The 17500-nt window shown below is 46.2% G+C and overlaps 2 protein-coding genes across 2 annotated transcripts in view; one reads left to right on the top strand and one right to left on the bottom strand.

Annotated features, from left to right (window-relative positions):
* commd7 (COMM domain containing 7) overlaps positions 1 to 4856 on the bottom strand; it is a 4969-nt gene extending 113 nt beyond the window's left edge. Inside the window, exons 1-10 of the mRNA XM_061074762.1 lie at positions 4815 to 4856; positions 3819 to 4050; positions 3541 to 3594; positions 2826 to 2928; positions 2629 to 2685; positions 2475 to 2512; positions 2299 to 2389; positions 1455 to 1504; positions 1133 to 1181; positions 1 to 238 (exon numbers count right to left, since the gene is read on the bottom strand). The exon at positions 1 to 238 is cut by the window's left edge and continues 113 nt beyond it. Coding sequence (XP_060930745.1) covers positions 162 to 238; positions 1133 to 1181; positions 1455 to 1504; positions 2299 to 2389; positions 2475 to 2512; positions 2629 to 2685; positions 2826 to 2928; positions 3541 to 3594; positions 3819 to 3911 — 612 coding nt within the window. The 5' untranslated portion in view covers positions 3912 to 4050; positions 4815 to 4856 and the 3' untranslated portion in view covers positions 1 to 161. The remainder of the gene's footprint in view (positions 239 to 1132; positions 1182 to 1454; positions 1505 to 2298; positions 2390 to 2474; positions 2513 to 2628; positions 2686 to 2825; positions 2929 to 3540; positions 3595 to 3818; positions 4051 to 4814) is intronic.
* A 96-nt stretch (positions 4857 to 4952) lies between these two features.
* dnmt3bb.1 (DNA (cytosine-5-)-methyltransferase 3 beta, duplicate b.1) overlaps positions 4953 to 17500 on the top strand; it is a 28744-nt gene continuing 16196 nt past the window's right edge. The window contains exons 1-2 of the mRNA XM_061075041.1: positions 4953 to 5139; positions 13324 to 13426. Of these exons, the coding sequence (XP_060931024.1) occupies positions 5138 to 5139; positions 13324 to 13426 (105 nt within the window). The 5' untranslated portion in view covers positions 4953 to 5137. The remainder of the gene's footprint in view (positions 5140 to 13323; positions 13427 to 17500) is intronic.

Genomic DNA, 17500 nt, shown 5'->3' with positions numbered 1-17500 from the left:
ACACACACACACACACACACACACACACAACTTAAACCAGCCTTACATAAACACACACTCTTCCATTCACTCACTAACACACACACACGCACACACATGTTTGTACAGCTATCTTAGTGATGACACTCATTAGCCTAATTGATGAGTTTATGCCCCCCCCCTCAGCTGAAACACTCCATGCTGGCCTTGGCTCTCTCCATCTCGTGCAGGAAGTTGTAAAACTGAGGGAGTGTCAGCTCTGGAGGAAGAAAACAGGAAGTAGTTAGCGTCGCTATGGTAACACAGACAATTCATACAAATGTCAGTTTTATTTCTCTTTTCAAAGTTTAGCATCGACAGCAAAGCTTCAACATTTTCGTTGACGGTGGTAAAAACTCTGAAGTTCTTTAAAAGGACATTTTCTCTGGAAACTTGAATGTGACTCGCAGAGCCCCCCCCCCCCCCCTCTCAGGTTCAACACTGATAGAAATCTGTTCTCTCAACACGTCTGCTCGCTTTAATCAAGATCCATGAATCACAATCACAGAAATCAGTGAAAATGTCACAAAACGTTTCATCTCACAACGTTAAAGAAAGAACAAAGTTCCTGGATCGGCTTCTTCACGGATCTGTAACCAAAACACAATGAACTCTTTCTTGACTCGTTGATGAATGAAATCAAATCTGTTGAGTGAACTTCTGTCTCTCGATGCTTTCTGACATGCACTCGTTCCTCTGGATCTCCTCTGGAGGATCTCACTCAGTTCCTCTCTCTCCTCCTCTCCCCTGAACCCTGAGGAGCATCTGATGCTAACTCATATCTCACAGCTTCACTTCCTCTTCTGCTGAATCATCTCATCAGCTTCATTTCATCCAGGTTCTTTACAAACACAATAAATCACTTTGAGAGGAAATTTGTCTGTAACGACACACACACACACACACACTCTCACTCACACACACACACACACACACACACACACACACACACACACACACACACACACACACACACACACACACACACACACACACACACACACACACACACACACACACACACACACACTCACACACACACACACACTCTCACACACACACACACACACACACACACACTCACACACACTAACACACAAACACACACACTCACCCATGTAGACGTTTTCAGTGGAATTCCCTTTTCTGACCACGAGCTTCAACTGCAGGAGGACGACAGGTCACATGTCACTGTGTGTGTCTGTGTGTGTGTGAGTGTGTGTGTGTGTGTGTATGTGTGTGTGTGTGTGTGTTAGAGTGTGTGTGTGTGAGTGTGTGTGTGTGTGTGTGTGTAACTGCGTGTGTGAGAGAGAGAGAGAGAGTGTGTGTGTGTGTGTGTGTGTGTGAGTGTGTGAGTGTGTGAGTGTGTGTGTGTGTGTGTGTGTGTGTGTGTGTGTGTGTGTGTGTGTGTGTGTGTGTGTGTAAAGCTTTCTTACCTGCAGATAGATGTTTCCCACTTTCTGTGTCTCACTGGTTCCAACAGTCACTGTAGGTTTCAGAAAGAGAAAGAGTTACTTTCCTGTTTCCTTTCCACACTCACCTCTGAAATCTAATATTAAAAATAATAATAATAATAATAATAATAATAATAATAATAATAATAATAATAATATCTAATATTTGAACCAGATCTGAAGCCCTTCCCTCAGGTGTTGTGGAGATCTCATGCTCACAGCGTGGAGTCACCAGAGAACATGAACGCCTCTGACCACTAGGTGTCGCCAGTGCGTAGATATAGAAACATCCTGATCTTAAGGAGATGTGCACAAGGACCTGCATGAGGGACAACATCTTCTTCTTCTGACGGTTAATGGCGTTTGGCAAACAACTGAACGGTGCATCAGCGCCCCCGTGTGGACAGGAGTGTGAGTCCGAGTGGATATTTACCTAAGTTCTGTGAAACAGTCCTGACTCCTTCACCTTGCATCTCCTGAGTCCCTCTGTGATATTTCTCTCAGACTCAATGTGTTTCTTTGCAGTGAGTTTTTAAGTGTCTTCATCTGAGAGGACAACATGCAGAGACACGCTGTCTTTAGCTGACTGGACGTTTTCTACCTGGACAAACATCTCAGTGAGGTCCAGCAGCCGCTCCCTGTCCCCTGGGCTGTGAGGTCCTATCACCTGTGAGTGTTTCAGAGTCAGGAGCTCATGTGGATGAACAACCAGGCCGATAGAGACCCATCGACTTCAGCTGTTCAACCAGAGCCACTCCTACACAAAGCTCTAAGAACAGGAGCTGAAGATCTGGTGAGGACATGAACCTGCAGTGGATCATCTCACCTCCGAACTTCCACTCCATGTCCAGCAGCTGGTTGACCATCAGCGCCTGACTGACCGCCTGGCGGGACAGCGCCGCATGATGCTCCGCCCACTGCAACACACCCCCGCATGTCAGAAACACTGCTGCAGCTGGAAGCTTCTCATGGAACCACCAGAAGAAACCGATGGAAAGTTACCTGCTGTGAGAAGTGAGACGCCTTGTCCTCGCTGAGTCCTGAGGAGACAAACAGCAGGTCAGAGGTCACGTGGTCAAACTGGACCGTGGATTAAAAACACAGAGGGGACATGTGACCTCCGACCCCGAGGTGACCTGGAGCCTGTGATGCGTACCTAACGTGAGCAGGTCCTCTCCGAGCAGATCAGCTGACAGGTTCTTCTTCAGGGCTCCTGGGACACAACAGAAGAAGAAGACAAACCTTTGAGGTTGACAGCAGAAGATGAACCAGGTTCTGTCAGAACGTATAATCTCTGTGTGCGTGTGTGTGTGTGTGTGTGTGTGTGTGTCTGTGTGTGTGTGTGTCTCTCACCCTGTGGCACCAGCAGGACGCTCTTCATCAGGTTCCTCAGAGGAGCGGCGCTCATCCCCTGTTCCCCCGCGAAGTCCGTGAGCTGCTGCATGAACCTCTCCGTCTACACACACACACACGCACGCACACACACACACACACACACACACACACACACACACACACACACACACACACACACACACACACACACACACACACACACACACACACACACACACACACACACACAGACACACACACACACACACACACACACACACATACACAGACACACACACACACACACACACACACACACACACACACACACACACACAAACACACACACACACACACACAGAGAGAAACACACACACAGACACAGACACACACACACATACACAGACATACTTGTCTTGGTTCAGTTATAACGGGGAAAGTGCCATAAACATCAATATTATGTGTCTGTGTATGTGTGTGTGTGTGTGTGTCTGTGTCTGTGTCTGTGTGAGTGTGAGTGTGTCTGTGTATGTGTGTGTGTGTGTGTCTGTGTCTGTGTCTGTGTGAGTGTGTCTGTGTATGTGTGTGTGTGTCTCTCTGTTTGTGTCGCTCTGTGTGTGTGTGTGTGTATCTGTGTGTGTATCTGTGTGTGTGTGTGTCTGTGTGTGTCTCTCTCTGTGTGTGTGTGTGTGTGTGTGTGTGTGTGTGTGTGTGTGTGTGTGTGTGTACTCACCTCTTTAGGCTCCAGGAGGAACTGGAACAGAATTTCAATCAGACGATGAAACTGCTGCAGAAAATAAAACCAAATAAATGTTGGTTATTAACACAATATTGAGTCTGATTCTCCTCAGAAGTTTGATCCAGATGCATCACAGCTGGTTGTTCCCTGACAGATGTGTTCCCTGACAGATGTGTTCCCTGACAGATGTGTTCCCTGACAGATGTGTACCACTCGGAACCAGTTCAAACCTCAGACCGGTGTAAACAGCTCCGGGTGAACACGTGACCTACCTGCTCGTTGAGCTTGTTCAGGTTCAGGAAGTCGCTGCTCACAGCTTCCGGTAACACGTCTTTAGTGAAGTGAAGAATCATCCTTTCATCCATAGATATATATATATGTTAATATCTATCGTTTCATCCGAGTTTTATTTCCAGATTCACCGGAAGCAACAAACGGTCACGAGCCGAGCGGCTGCACTTCCGGGTTGGTCAGTGAGCATGCGCAGCTCGCGGCTGTTTCCTGCTGGGGAAGAAATAAAATCAGGAAAAATCATAAAATGTGTTTTAAACGACGAACAAGCGAATAAACCTTCAGATAATGTTCTAATAAATCATCTGGGATACTCAAATAACTTTTTAATATGCAGGTATGGATAAAAAAAGGTTATTTTATCATTAGAAAATAATATAAACAACATGTGCTTTAGTATTTTTTATTTAATAGTTGTAGTTTTTCTTCTTAGCATTTGAAAATATTATATTATTTAACAAGAAAATGAATTTAATGTTTTTTTAATGAATAATTACAGGTTAAACATACTTTGAGAAAAAAAAAACTAAAATAGAAGATTCCATTCTGTCTTGAACTTACGGTAAAAATCATAATTTTGATACTGAATTTATTGTTTTGGTTCTGATTGATAGTGACGAGCATTTGTTTCTGTATGAATAGTCACCAGATTAAATAAACATTAGTTTCAAATGGATATAAATGTTATAAGAATAGTTAGCTCCACCTGGACTTCAGTGTAAAACACTACATAGACGGAAATGTAAGAGTAATGATGTCACAGGAGGAAGTACTGAGAGTATTTACTTGAGTAATGAGATTTATTATCATCACCTCTGAAAGTAGAAGAACTTCATCTCACAATATGTTATGATATAAACCCTTCAAGAGAGTAAATGTTATTTTAAACCACTTTTATTTCATGAGAGAGAGAGAGAGAGAGAGAGATTTCGCGGGTTCCACCTCAGGGGCAGAAAACAGGGAGTTAACTTTCTCACCTGGAAAATCAGCGATGGCTCCGAGCGACCAATAAGCTGCGACCTCTCAAGAAAGAGGGTCGTTAGGAGGAGGGGCCAAGAGAGAGAGAGAGAGAGAGAAACAGAAAGAGAGAGAGAGAGAGAGAGAGAGAGACTTGGACCTCCGCTCTGACATTTTGAACCTGCACCTCGCACAGACCCTCAGGACCCAGCACCTCCTCCTTCTCCTCCTCCTCTCCTCACCTCCTCCCCTCAGCACCTCCTCTCTTCTCCTCTCCTCCTCCCCTCAGCACCTCCTCTCTTCTCCTCCTGCAGCCGTGGAGGAGCAGCACGCGGGCGTCGTTATGTAAGTTGTAACACTTTTCCTTCTTTCCCTCCTTCCTCCTCCTCCTCTTCCTCCTCCTCCTCCTGCACGAGCAGTTGAAACCTTTAGCTTCTTGCCCGGTTCTGTCTCTGCCCCCCCCCTTGCATCGTGCGGTCATGTGTGTGTGTGTGTGTGTGTGTGTGTGTGCACGTCGTGTGCACGTGGACAGATGTTGAGCCTGATGTGGCGACACTTTTACACATTGTATCAAACTGAGTCAGTTCAAAGTTTCACTTCGTCCCTGAAGTTTGATACAAAGTTTCAACTTGTTGCTCCTCCTCTTCCTCCTCCTCTTCCTCCTCCTGTCGTTCCCCAGCAGCTGAAACCTTTAGATTCTGGCTCGGTTCTGTCTCTGCCCCCCCCTCCCCTCTCTGCACCATGCTGTTCGTGTGTTTGTGTGTGTGTGTGTGTGTGTGTGTGTGTGTGCACGTCGCGTGTGTCCATGTGCACGTCGTGTGCACGTGGACAGATGTTGAGCCTGACGCTTTGACTCCATGTATCAAACTGAGTCACTTCAAAGTGTCATTTCGTGCCTGAGGTTTGATACAAAGTTTCAACTTGTGTCTCTTCCTCAAACCCTAATCCTGCTCCTCCTCCTCCTCCTGCTCCTCCTGCTCCTCCTCTCTCCTCCTGCTCCTCCTCCTCTCTCCTCTCTCCTGCTCCTCTCTCCTCCTCCTACTCCTCCTCCTCTCTCCTGCTCCTCCTCTCTCCTGCTCCTCCTCTCTCCTCCTGCTCCTCCTCCTCTCTCCTCTCTCCTCCTCCTCTCTCCTCCTCCTCCTCCTCTCTCCTCCTCTCTCCTCCTCCTGCTCCTCTTGCCCGTGGGCTCTAGTCTCAGGAGGTGGAGCACCGATCTGACTTTTACTGTTTTAATCGGGCTCCGGTGGTTTCCTGGTTGGAGAGAGAGTGTTGGTTGGTGTGTGTGTGTTTGTGTCTGTGTGTGTGTGAGAGGTGACGTATAGCAGGAGCGGTTCAATCTGCAGGATGTGGATCTATGTGGATCTATGTGGATCCAGGTGGATCTATGTGGATCCATGTGGATCCAGGTGGATCTATGTGGACCCAGGTGGATCTATGTGGACCCAGGTGGATCTATGTGGACCCAGGTGGATCTATGTGGACCCAGGTGGATCTATGTGGATCCAGGTGGATCTATGTGGATCCAGGTGGATCTATGTGGACCCAGGTGGATCTATGTGGACCCAGGTGGATCTATGTGGACCCAGGTGGATCTATGTGGATCCAGGTGGATCCAGGTGGATCTATGTGGATCCAGGTGGATCCAGGTGGATCCTCAGTCTGGCCTCCAGCAGGTGAAGGCCTGAATAAACCCATGTGGACAAAACAAATCCTCTGAGCTGATAAAACATAATTCTCATTAAAACACGTGTTTGTCCTTCAGGAGCTTTTCATCTGTTTCATCAGGTGAAAATAATCCAACATCATAATTTACTTCCAATGTCCTGGAGACAGTGAATCTTCTGCTTAATATAAAACTTTCACCACTAATGAAATTGCACATAAATGTTCATGACTTGAGTTTTGCTCTGGATTGAATCTGCAGAAAGTTCTGATTCATATTGGAAACAAGTTGTTAGAGCTGCAGATGTAGAGTGAGTTCAGTGACTTTCATATTTCACACTTAAACTGTTAAACAACTCACAAAACCTTTGTGTTTGGTTCATGAATTCAGTCTCAGGTGTGTGTTGTTTCTGAAGCTGTGTGTTGTTTCTGAGGCTGTGTGTTGTTTCTGAAGCTGTGTGTTGTTTCTGAGGCTGTGTGTTGTTTCTGAGGCTGTGTGTTGTTTCTGAGGCTGTGTGTTGTTTCTGAAGCTGTGTGTTGTTTCTGAGGCTGTGTGTTGTTTCTGAAGCTGTGTGTTGTTTCTGAAGCTGTGTGTTGTTTCTGAGGCTGTGTGTTGTTTCTGAGGCTGTGTGTTGTTTCTGAAGCTGTGTGTTGTTTCTGAAGCTGTGTGTTGTTGTGTTGTGTGTTGAGCTGCAGGGGAAACCAGAGGTCAGAGGTCACCTCTCTGCTGCTGCTCCTTCAGGTAGAATGAGCAACACACAACTGATCCCAGTAGTAAAGAATTCATCCGGATCTCGTTGTCGAGCGAGAAGACAAACGTGTCTGGACTCGTTTTGCTGATGTTGGAATTTAAGTATGAAATAAAAATGTCGCAGTCGTCGTCTTTGACATTATTTCTATCTCCTGTAACTTTTTCTGGAAACTTCCTCCTGTCGTCTGGAACCTGTCGGGTGACGTCAGGTCACTGATCTGAGATCTGAGGCTCGTCCTCACTGATCTGAGATCAGCTCCAGCTTTTACTTTCCTTCAGTCTCAATGAACCTTTCATCTAAAGTTACAGTTCAGAGAATTATGGGAAACTATGAGTTTTAACGTCTGACTCCGGTCGACTCAGAGAACTGGTGCTGACGACAATCAAAACATTAATGTAGTTATAATTGTGTAAAGAATGAACACAATTATATCGTTATGAATTATTTTTCGTGATACTTTTATCTTGTGACTGTCGGACCACCCAGCGTCAGTGTGATGTCACACTTTGTCTTTAATCACGTCTGTGATCTGCAACGAGAGCTCAACACAATATTCTGTTCATCTGATCCATAATCTATAACCGGTCCTATGACCAGTGTATGATTCTGACCCGGGGGTGTGAGTGCAGTGTGTGAGTCTGACCCGGGGGTGCAGTGTGTGAGTCTGACCCGGGGGTGCAGTGTGTGAGTCTGAGGTTCAGAGTTCAGTCTGAACAACCAGCAGCCGAGTGAAGGATCGGAGCTGAAGGAGCAGAGAGAACATGACAGAAGAGGAATGTGGCCCAGAGAGGCCCCGAGGACCCCCCCCACCCCCCCACACTGGAACAATCCCCTCTCGCAGTGCGGACCCTAATCTCTCACCACCAGACAGCTCTTTGATGTGCAGCCCCCCCCCCCTCTTGTCCCCTCCCTGGGCCCCTCGGTCGCTGCCTCACTTCCTCACTTCCTCTCTTCCTCTTCACTCTCGCTTCCTTCTCTCGTCTCAGGACGTTTAGAACCAGACGGATTCTCACAGATTCACCAGCAGCTCAGAGAGAGAGAGAGAGAGAGAGAGATGATGAACAGATGAGCAGGCGGAGGTGGAGGAAGGAAACAACATTTAACTGAAGTGAACAGAGCGTTAGACAATCCAGTGAAAGAACCAGGTTCCTTCTCCTCTGTGAGTCTGGTGGCGTCTGCAGAACCCTGTCAGGTGATGCTGCTGCAGGAGGCGGAGTCTAAAGTGACCCTCCCACTGGAGCAGCTTTCAGACGTGAACTGGACCCCCCCCCCCCGGCTCCACAGCTCCTCCTCCTGGGCTCCTGGATCAGGTGTGGCTCAAACCTCTCTGGTGAAGAAGTGCTGACACACACGAAGATGTGGAGAGAGTTTGTGGTGATCAGACGACGTGTCAAGTGATGTAAACATGATCACATGACCTCTGCAGCAGAGGTAACCGGTCACTTACTGTGTGTGTCACGTCCGTCATGTGTTAAGGCCGGCGCATGCTTCTGTGTTTTCAGGGTCCCGGAAGCGTAAGAGCCTTCCGGACCCTGAAGTACTTACGTTTCCCTTCTTACGAGCTTACGTGCGTCGCCCAATGTTTCTAACTAGACGGCAAAGCTCCGCAAGCCTCACGTAGCCGGCAAGGCTGTGATTGGTCGGCTAACTACATCATTTCCGGAGTCGCATTTCCGGTTCATGCCCGATAATACCGGCGGAAACCACGGAAGATTTAGAAGAACGAATATGGACCAAACAGAAGAGCACTTGGCAGAAGAGATCCGAAACTATGACCACTAGTAGAACCCGTCACTGACCGGAGGATTCGTCCGTCAGAAAAAGGCTCTGAGGAGCCGCCGTGGTGATGTAAATAAACCGCTCTTCTTCGTGCCACACACGAAGAAGAGCCGACTTCGACAAAAAACATTACTGCGCCTAGTGTTCTGGCGGGGAATTGCATGGAAACACGCGCAACGCTTGGAAAACGATGAATGACAACGAGTCCTGCGTCTAGGGGTGCAGCGATTAGTCGACATGGTCGACAAAAATCGATGACAAAAATAGTCGCCGACGAATTTACTCGTCGAAGAATCGTTGGTGACGTCATAGCGCGTGTTTCTCGTGCCGCGAAGCGGAACTAAACGTTGTTTTACCGGAGGTGCTGATAGAAGTAGCTGAGGAGTGAGCCCTCTCGCTCCCTTCCTATCTCTGAAAGTCGCGCATGTGCAATAGCGACGAAACATGGACCGCGCAGGATTCTAGCATCCATAACAAAAATATGGTTTAAACTTGTTTTTAACGAGTTTAAAAGCGAAATGTTATCCCATTTAGTCCGAAGAAGACTGTAGTTTCGTTTGTTGAATTTTTTATTATTGTTATTTTCTCTGTCCTTTTTGTTTACACGAAAAATGGATACTTGATTTTTAATTTATTTTTAGTACCAGCACTCGGCCTGTTCTTGGTTCACAGTAAAAAGGGAAACTTGAATTAAAATATTTTTTTTTTTATTAGCACTTTGCCTGTCCTTGGTTTTAAATGGACAAAAACTTGATTTCTTTGCTTTTGTGTCAACAGTACCCTTATATGAAACAAAGTTTATTAAAAGACATTTTTGTTAATGAAGTATCGATCTTTATTGTCTTTATTTTCAGTCATCACATGCCTCGAACAACCTCAAGCTAAATTTAAAAGCTGCTTGCTAAATAAGAGCAATTGAGAATTTGTGTCATTCATAATCCGATTAGTCGATTAATCGTTTCAATAATCGGTGACTAATCGACGATCAGAATAGTCGTTAGTTGCAGCCCTGCCTGCGTCACAACTGCGTGAAAAGCCACAGACGCCTTTAGAAACCTCGTCCACACGTCCACTCGCTCTCTGGGAAGCTTCAGGACATTGTCCTGCTGGTTCCTCACATGGACTCACGAGGACATGTGGTATATTGTTCTTAGGTATAGAACACGTCAGGAACATGTGAGGAACGCGTCGGGAACATGTGAGGAACCATCAGGAACATGTGAGGAACACGTCGGGAACATGTGAGGAACACGTCGGGAACATGTGAGGAACCATCAGGAACATGTGAGGAACACGTCAGGAACATGTGAGGAACACGTCGGGAACATGTGAGGAACACGTCAGGAACATGTGAGGAACACGTCGGGAACATGTGAGGAACACGTCAGGAACATGTGAGGAACACGTCAGGAACATGTGAGGAACACGTCAGGAACATGTCAGGAACATGTGAGGAACACGTCAGGAACGCGTCAGGAACATGTGAGGAACACGTGAGGAACACGTCAGGAACACGTGAGGAACACGTCAGGAACATGTGAGGAACACGTGAGGAACACGTCAGGAACATGTGAGGAACACGTCAGGAACATGTGAGGAACACGTCAGGAACATGTGAGGAACATGTCAGGAACATGTGAGGAACACGTCAGGAACACGTCAGGAACACGTGAGGAACACGTCAGGAACATGTGAGGAACATGTCAGGAACATGTGAGGAACACGTCAGGAACATGTGAGGAACACGTCAGGAACACGTCAGGAACATGTGAGGAACACGTCAGGAACACGTCAGGAACATGTGAGGAACACGTCAGGAACACGTGAGGAACACGTCGGGAACACGTCAGGAACATGTGAGGAACACGTCAGGAACATGTGAGGAACACGTCAGGAACACGTCAGGAACACGTGAGGAACACGTCGGGAACACGTCAGGAACATGTGAGGAACACGTCAGGAACACGTGAGGAACACGTCAGGAACACGTGAGGAACACGTCAGGAACATATGAGGAACACGTCAGGAACATATGAGGAACACGTCAGGACTTCAGTGTTTTGTGCTTTGCAGTGAAACTTAGAGGTTTTCTGTCGGGATCAAGTTTAGATCTTTAAGGAGATTCTGTGCAGATGATCTCCTGTGTTCTTGTAGCTGAGGTGAATCATGTCAGCGGCTGAGTGTGTGTTCTTTGTGTAGCACGTCTCGCTGTGTGTGTTCTTTGTGTAACACGTCTCGCTGTGTGGTCACAGCACGAGTGGAGGTCGTTACAGGTCGGTGCTGAAAGCAGCAGCTAAGGACTCTGTCATCACTCAGGAGACGTTACTGACAGATGGAGCTGAACAATCCTGAGATATGTGGGAACGGCTGGGGCTCAGTGTGTGTGTGTGTGTGTGTGTGTGTGTGTGTGTGTGTGTGTGTCTGTGTGTGTCTGTGTGTGTGTCTGTGTGTGTGTGTGTGTGTGTCTGTGTGTGCGCAGGATGCACCTGGTGGTCTCTCGTTTACGATGTTCTTTTGTGTGTGGATGGTGAAATCCTGTTGTGTTGTCGCTTCCAAACACACATTAATACACATCACACACTTAATGCACACATGCTTTAACATTTGATTATTTGTTTATGGTTTTCTGAGTCAGATTAAATTAGATCATAAACCCCCTCAATTTATACTGAGCATCAAAAGTCCTGAGAAGTGAATGAGTCCTGTGTTAGAGTTGTGTTGATTCTTTGTGTAGTTGTATCAGGCAGCGTTGTGATCACTTGTGTCCTTCATGTAGACGAGCCTCGAACTGGCTGCAGGAGATTGTTGTTTTCATGATCCTCGTGAATTACAGTTCACATAATAACTCATCAGGAACTCAGGCCTTGGTCTTCAGCCGCTTCAGGTTTATTCATGTGCATAAAAAATGTGAGCGAGCGTCGGGAGAAGAGCTGAGAACTGTTCATATTTAAATAGTAAAAGATAAACGGTTCAAATAAGAAATGTACCGTTCATATTGTTATTTGTAGAAATCTTTTGGATAAACGTATTTCTGTTCAGTAGAAAAATTTGATTTATTTTATCATTAATTTCGGTTTATTGGCTCAAAGATAAAAAATACCAGTTTGCACACTGGAGGAGTGTTTGTGCTGCAGAGTTGAAAAGATATAAAACATATCTGCACACGACTCAGATCAGATCTCGAGTGATGATCGTTAAATGATCGTTAAATAATTACATCTGTTTGTTAAATAATTACATCTGTTACATCCAGGACCATAATTCAATGAGGATCAGGATCTGCAGCGTCAGGATGGATTTAAATTCTTAAAGGTTTTTGAGCCTCTTTGTTAATCGTGTGTGTGTGTGTGTGTGTGTGTGTGTGTGTGTGTGTGTGTGTGTGTGTGTGTGTGTGTGTGTGTGTGTGTGTGTGTGTGTGTGTGTGTGTGTGTGTGTGTGTGTGTGTGTGTGTGTGTGTGTGTGTGTGTGTGTGTGTGTGTGTGTGTGTGTGTGTGTTTCTCTTCAGGGCACATTCAGACAGACTAATGGTAGTTTAGCTGAAAGTGACAGTCTGCTACCTGAGGTCTGTACAGGCGTGTTTGACAAGGCTCATGACCCCCCCCCCCCCCTACATACACACACACACACACACACACACACACTTGTATCCACAGGCGCCCGGCACCATGACGGTCAGTTGGTGCAAAACAAGAATGTAGAAATGCAGCTTTTCATGTACAGAGGTGTGTTGTTCTCTCTCACACACACACACACACACACAGAGACACACACACACACACAGACACACACAGGCCTGTGTATCTGTTTACCTCAGGTCTGTATGGACATGTCTTGTGTTCCTGCTCTTTACTCGTCCTTGTCTCTCTGTGTAGATGCTTGAGAGAGTTTCCACGTGTCAGATCCGGTTTCTCTCGGGAACAGAAGCTTTATATCATATATATATATATATAATATATATATAATATCTATTCTCATGATTTCTGGATGAAAGCTCAATGAGGCCGGGAGAGAGTTTCTTTAAATGTGGCACAAATGTTCCTGGCGCTCACACATCATGTGCTGAGCCTCTTGAACACGATATCTCAAATCTGCTTCCGTGGAATTTCTTCACAGATGTTTGTAACGTGAAGCCGCCCTGCTGGTGGAGTCGAGTTACTGCGGGCGGGGATTCTTTCATCTGAAGTGAATCAGACCAATCAGGAGCCAGAGCTCCATGAATAACTGATCACGTGTTTATTCATTAGTCACATCTCCTCTGCAGCAGCACGGACATGAACTTTGTAATAAGTGTGATATGAGTAAAGTTCTTCTTCTCTGTTTCCTGGTTTGTGTTCAGGTTAGAAACGGAGGCGGGACAAACTCTGGACCAGTCGACGGCGACGCCTTCAAACAAGTTCCCTGCTGCTAACGTGGAGGAGAGCAACAACATGGCTGCTGCTGTGAGTCACACACACACACAAACACACACACACACACACACACACACACACACACACACACACACACACACACACACCACAGCTGCAACTACACAAAGGGGAAGTTTGGAATAGATGGAAGGAGGGAGGGAGGAGTGTGTGTGGTTGTGTGTGTGTGTGGTTGTGTGTGTGTGTGGTTGTGTGTGTGTGTGGTTGTGTAATACTTGTGGGGACCGTAACGTGTTCACATTATGGGATCTGACTTTTTCATTGAGACAAATACAGAGACTGAAAAGAGGAGACACACACACAAAAACACACACACTTTTACTCACAGTTTCACATGCGCACACACACACAAAAACACACACACACACACTCGTCCGTTACTGCTTCTTCCTCTTTCTCTCATTTCTCGCTCTTTCTGAGAGCGACACTTCCTGCTCTTTACCATCTGCTCCTCTCTCTCCCTCAGTCCTCTCTCTCTCTCTCTCTCTCTCTCTCTCTCTCTCTCTCTCTCTCTCTCTCTCCTCGTCACAGACCTCCTCTCTGTGTGTTAGCTCGTCTCCATGGCAACAGAAGTTCCCTCTCTGTGTGTGATCGTCATCCTGAGGTTTTCTCTTCAGGTTCAGACTCGTGTCGGGCGTGTTCATTCCATCGTGTGGCACCCTCTCTCTCTCTCTCTCTCTCTCTCTCTCTCTCTCTCTCTCTCTCTCTCTCTCTCCCTCTCTCTCTCTCCCTCCCCCCTCTCTCTCTCTCTCTCTCTCCCTCCCCCCTCTCTCTCTCTCTCTCTCTCTCTCTCTCTCTCTCTCTCTCTCTCTCTGTCTCTCTGTCTCTCTGTCTCTCTCTGTCTCTCTCTCTCTCTCTCACTCTGTCCCTCCCTCTCTCCTCTGAGGTTGTGTTAGTTGTTTGGTCAAAGGTCAAAGGTCACAGAGAGTAAAGGAACCTCCAGTGAAACCTTCAGTGTTGAAGTATCATATCAGTTTCCTGATCAGACACATTTTGACACTGATGTGAGTCGGAGCCTCGTCTGCAAACTGAGCTCTCGTCTCTGGTGAAGATCAGACAACCAGAGGAACAGATTTAAACAGATCACAGGATCACGGCATCGAACCCCCGGCTCAGACAGTGTTCTCATCGTTTAGGCCTCGCTAATGTGTTCTGACATCAGTCCGACGCCGCAGGGCCACACGGCTGCTCGCTGTGGAATGTGTCTGTCACACACACACACACACACACACACACACAGACACACAATGAGCTGGATGTGTGTGAGACCCGTCTTCAGCAGCTTTGCACGTTTCCTGATCTTTATCGTGAACTCTTTATGATGTCACCCTTTGGGCTGAAACCAGCACGATTGGCTCCGCCCCCTCAGTAGGTTGTAAACGTCACTGACAGCTGAGACTGACTGGTGATTGGTCGATGCTGCAGCTCCGCCCCTGGACGATGGCAGCGCTCGTATCCAGGATATCATGTCCATCTCTACAGTCTGTTACTGAAAGCAAACTTTAAAACCAAGTTACTAGTTAAATAACGTAGATATTATCGAGTAAAATGAAATTCATAAGCGTCAGAGTCCGAATCGGGTCCTTAGGAAGGAGGAAGTAAGGAATGAGGGAAGGAGGAAGTAAGGAAGGAGGAAGGATGAAGGATGAAGGAGGGAAAAGTCCAAACACGGCGTGTGAGCTGCTTGTGACAAACTTTACAATCAACAGGTTTTAATAGAGTTTACAAGAGATTATCTGGTCAATCTTTCTCATTTTAATAGTTTGGATTTTGTTCTCAGCGTTTTGTCGAGACTCTGTCGCCACTGAACTTCAGACTCCGCCTCTTTTCTGCGGAGTCTCTGCAGGAGTAAAGATTTAATTAAATAAATAAATAAAATGTTAGATGAGGGAGATTGTTTCTGTTCAACAGAGCAAAAGGAAAATAAATTTCAGTTCCTGGTTAAATAAAATCCACCTAATGCAATGTTATTATTATTATTATTCATATTGCAGAGTTTTTCCCTCTGGATCCTGGACAGTGAAACACGGCAGAAACATCTGAGCAGCAAGTGTTCAAGATACAAATCATTCAAAAGTCTGAGAGTGTTGCTCAAGCTGCAGATCACAAATCACCTCATCGTACACTTCTGCTGAGAGAGGGAGATTTATAGGGCTCTAAAAAGAGGAGGAGGAGTCAGGGGTGGGGGGGGGGACGACACCTGAGGGGGGGAAGCAGCCGAGTTCTTTACACACACACACACACACACACACACACACACACACACACCTAGCACTCGCACACATGTCGGTGGGGGGGGCAGCGGCTCACACCTGGCGTGAGAAGACGTCTCCTCCGTGTGTTTCCTGCTAACGATCGCGTGTCTTCTTTAAAACTGTGTCCAGACTCAACACAGCATGTGAACACAACTGTGTTACACTGCACGACAATCACGTGTGTGTGTTGACAAGGGATGGGGGAAAAAATCGATTCAGTTACAAATCGCGATTCTTGTGAATGACGATTTTAAATCGATATGCTGCCTCCATATGTTTTTTTAAACATATTTATTGGTTTATACGGGGGGGGGGGTATATGGGGGGAGCATGTTGACCAGCTCTTGTTTTTGCACAAGAATCTAAACATACCCAAGCACTAGCTTTGCATCGCCTACATGCAAACAACAATATCCTACTTCTTGTTTATTTCAAAGTTTATATTTTGAGTAAACTTTTATTCATTCTATTTAATTTATCTTTTATTAATTGTTTAAAAGTAGCCTAAGTGGCTTACATTTCTTAATCTGTCAGTTTGTGTGCAGTTGACTGGGGCTTTACAATAATAGGGAACATTTTTATTTATGTTCTCTATTGGCTGCCCGGCAGTCGTTAAGTTAATGTTAATATTTTAAATAAAACTTGTAAAGCTCTAATTGAATTTGACTGAGTTGTATTTGAAGGTTTGATTCAACATTTTTCCATGGTCCAGTATTTAAAAAAAAAAATAACCAGAGGAAATCGTAATATTGAATCGCAATACATACAGAATCGCAATGCATATCGTATCGCCACCTAAGGATCGTGATAGTATCGTATCGGGAGGTCCCTGCTGGTTCCCGTCCCTAGTGTTGACAGACGGACAGATTCTGGAACAGCAGCTTCTCCATCACTCCTCAGTCAGGACATGTAAATGTGTCTGCACCTCGTGTGTGTGTGTGTGTGTGTGTGTGTGTGTGTGAGGCCGGGGGGTGTGTGTCTGTCAGTCACACACACACACCCCCTGTCTCACTCCCTGTCACAGAGTGTGAGTCCTGTGCAGTGGGGGGGGGTGTGTGTGTGTGTCTGTGCAGTGAGTGAATGTGTTGACGACTCTCCTCTGGTGTGAAGCTGCAAACTGAACTCTGTGATGCAACAGATTCACTTCCTGTAGCGTGAAGCTGTCAATCATTAGCATCTTCAGAGTTCAGTTATTATTTAGGCATTATGCACACACACAAACACACAGTCGCACAGTCACACACACACAGACACACACACTACACTCAGGACGTCTTACAACAGTCACAAACAGCTGCAGATACGAAGCTGTGATTTGTGTGAAACATTCTCAGCCTGTTTTACAGCTGCTTCTTCTCTTCTTCTCTTTGTCTTTCTTCAGACTCAGAGGTCAGAGGTCAGCTCAACACTTTCAAACACTGTTAAGAAACCATAAATAACTTAATACACTTATTTTTTCACTGGAAGCATCTGCATTTGGTTTATATTCCCTCTCATTTATTCCAGTTTTGACTTTCATCTGAACAAAGAGGCCCACTCACGTGCACACTCATGTTTACTCACGTGCACACTCATGTTTACTCACGTGCACACTCACGTGCACTCATGTTTACTCACGTGCACACTCACGTGCACACTCACGTGCACTCTCACGTGCACTCATGTTTACTCATGCACACCTGTAGATCTGCTCAGGTGTCACAGGAAGACGTTGAGATCCGAGCAGCTTTGTTCACGTCTGATCCCAGTGAGAGCAGCAGAGATTAACTGGATCAGAGCTTCAAGCCGGGACTTTACCACTCAAGGCCGGGCCGGGCCGAGCGCGGTTGCT

The sequence above is a fragment of the Limanda limanda genome, chromosome 7 (assembly GCF_963576545.1).
Source record: "Limanda limanda chromosome 7, fLimLim1.1, whole genome shotgun sequence".
Classification (NCBI taxonomy): Eukaryota; Metazoa; Chordata; class Actinopteri; order Pleuronectiformes; family Pleuronectidae; genus Limanda; species Limanda limanda.
Note: the sequence above shows the minus strand (reverse complement) of the source record. Positions and strands in the feature narration are given on the sequence as shown.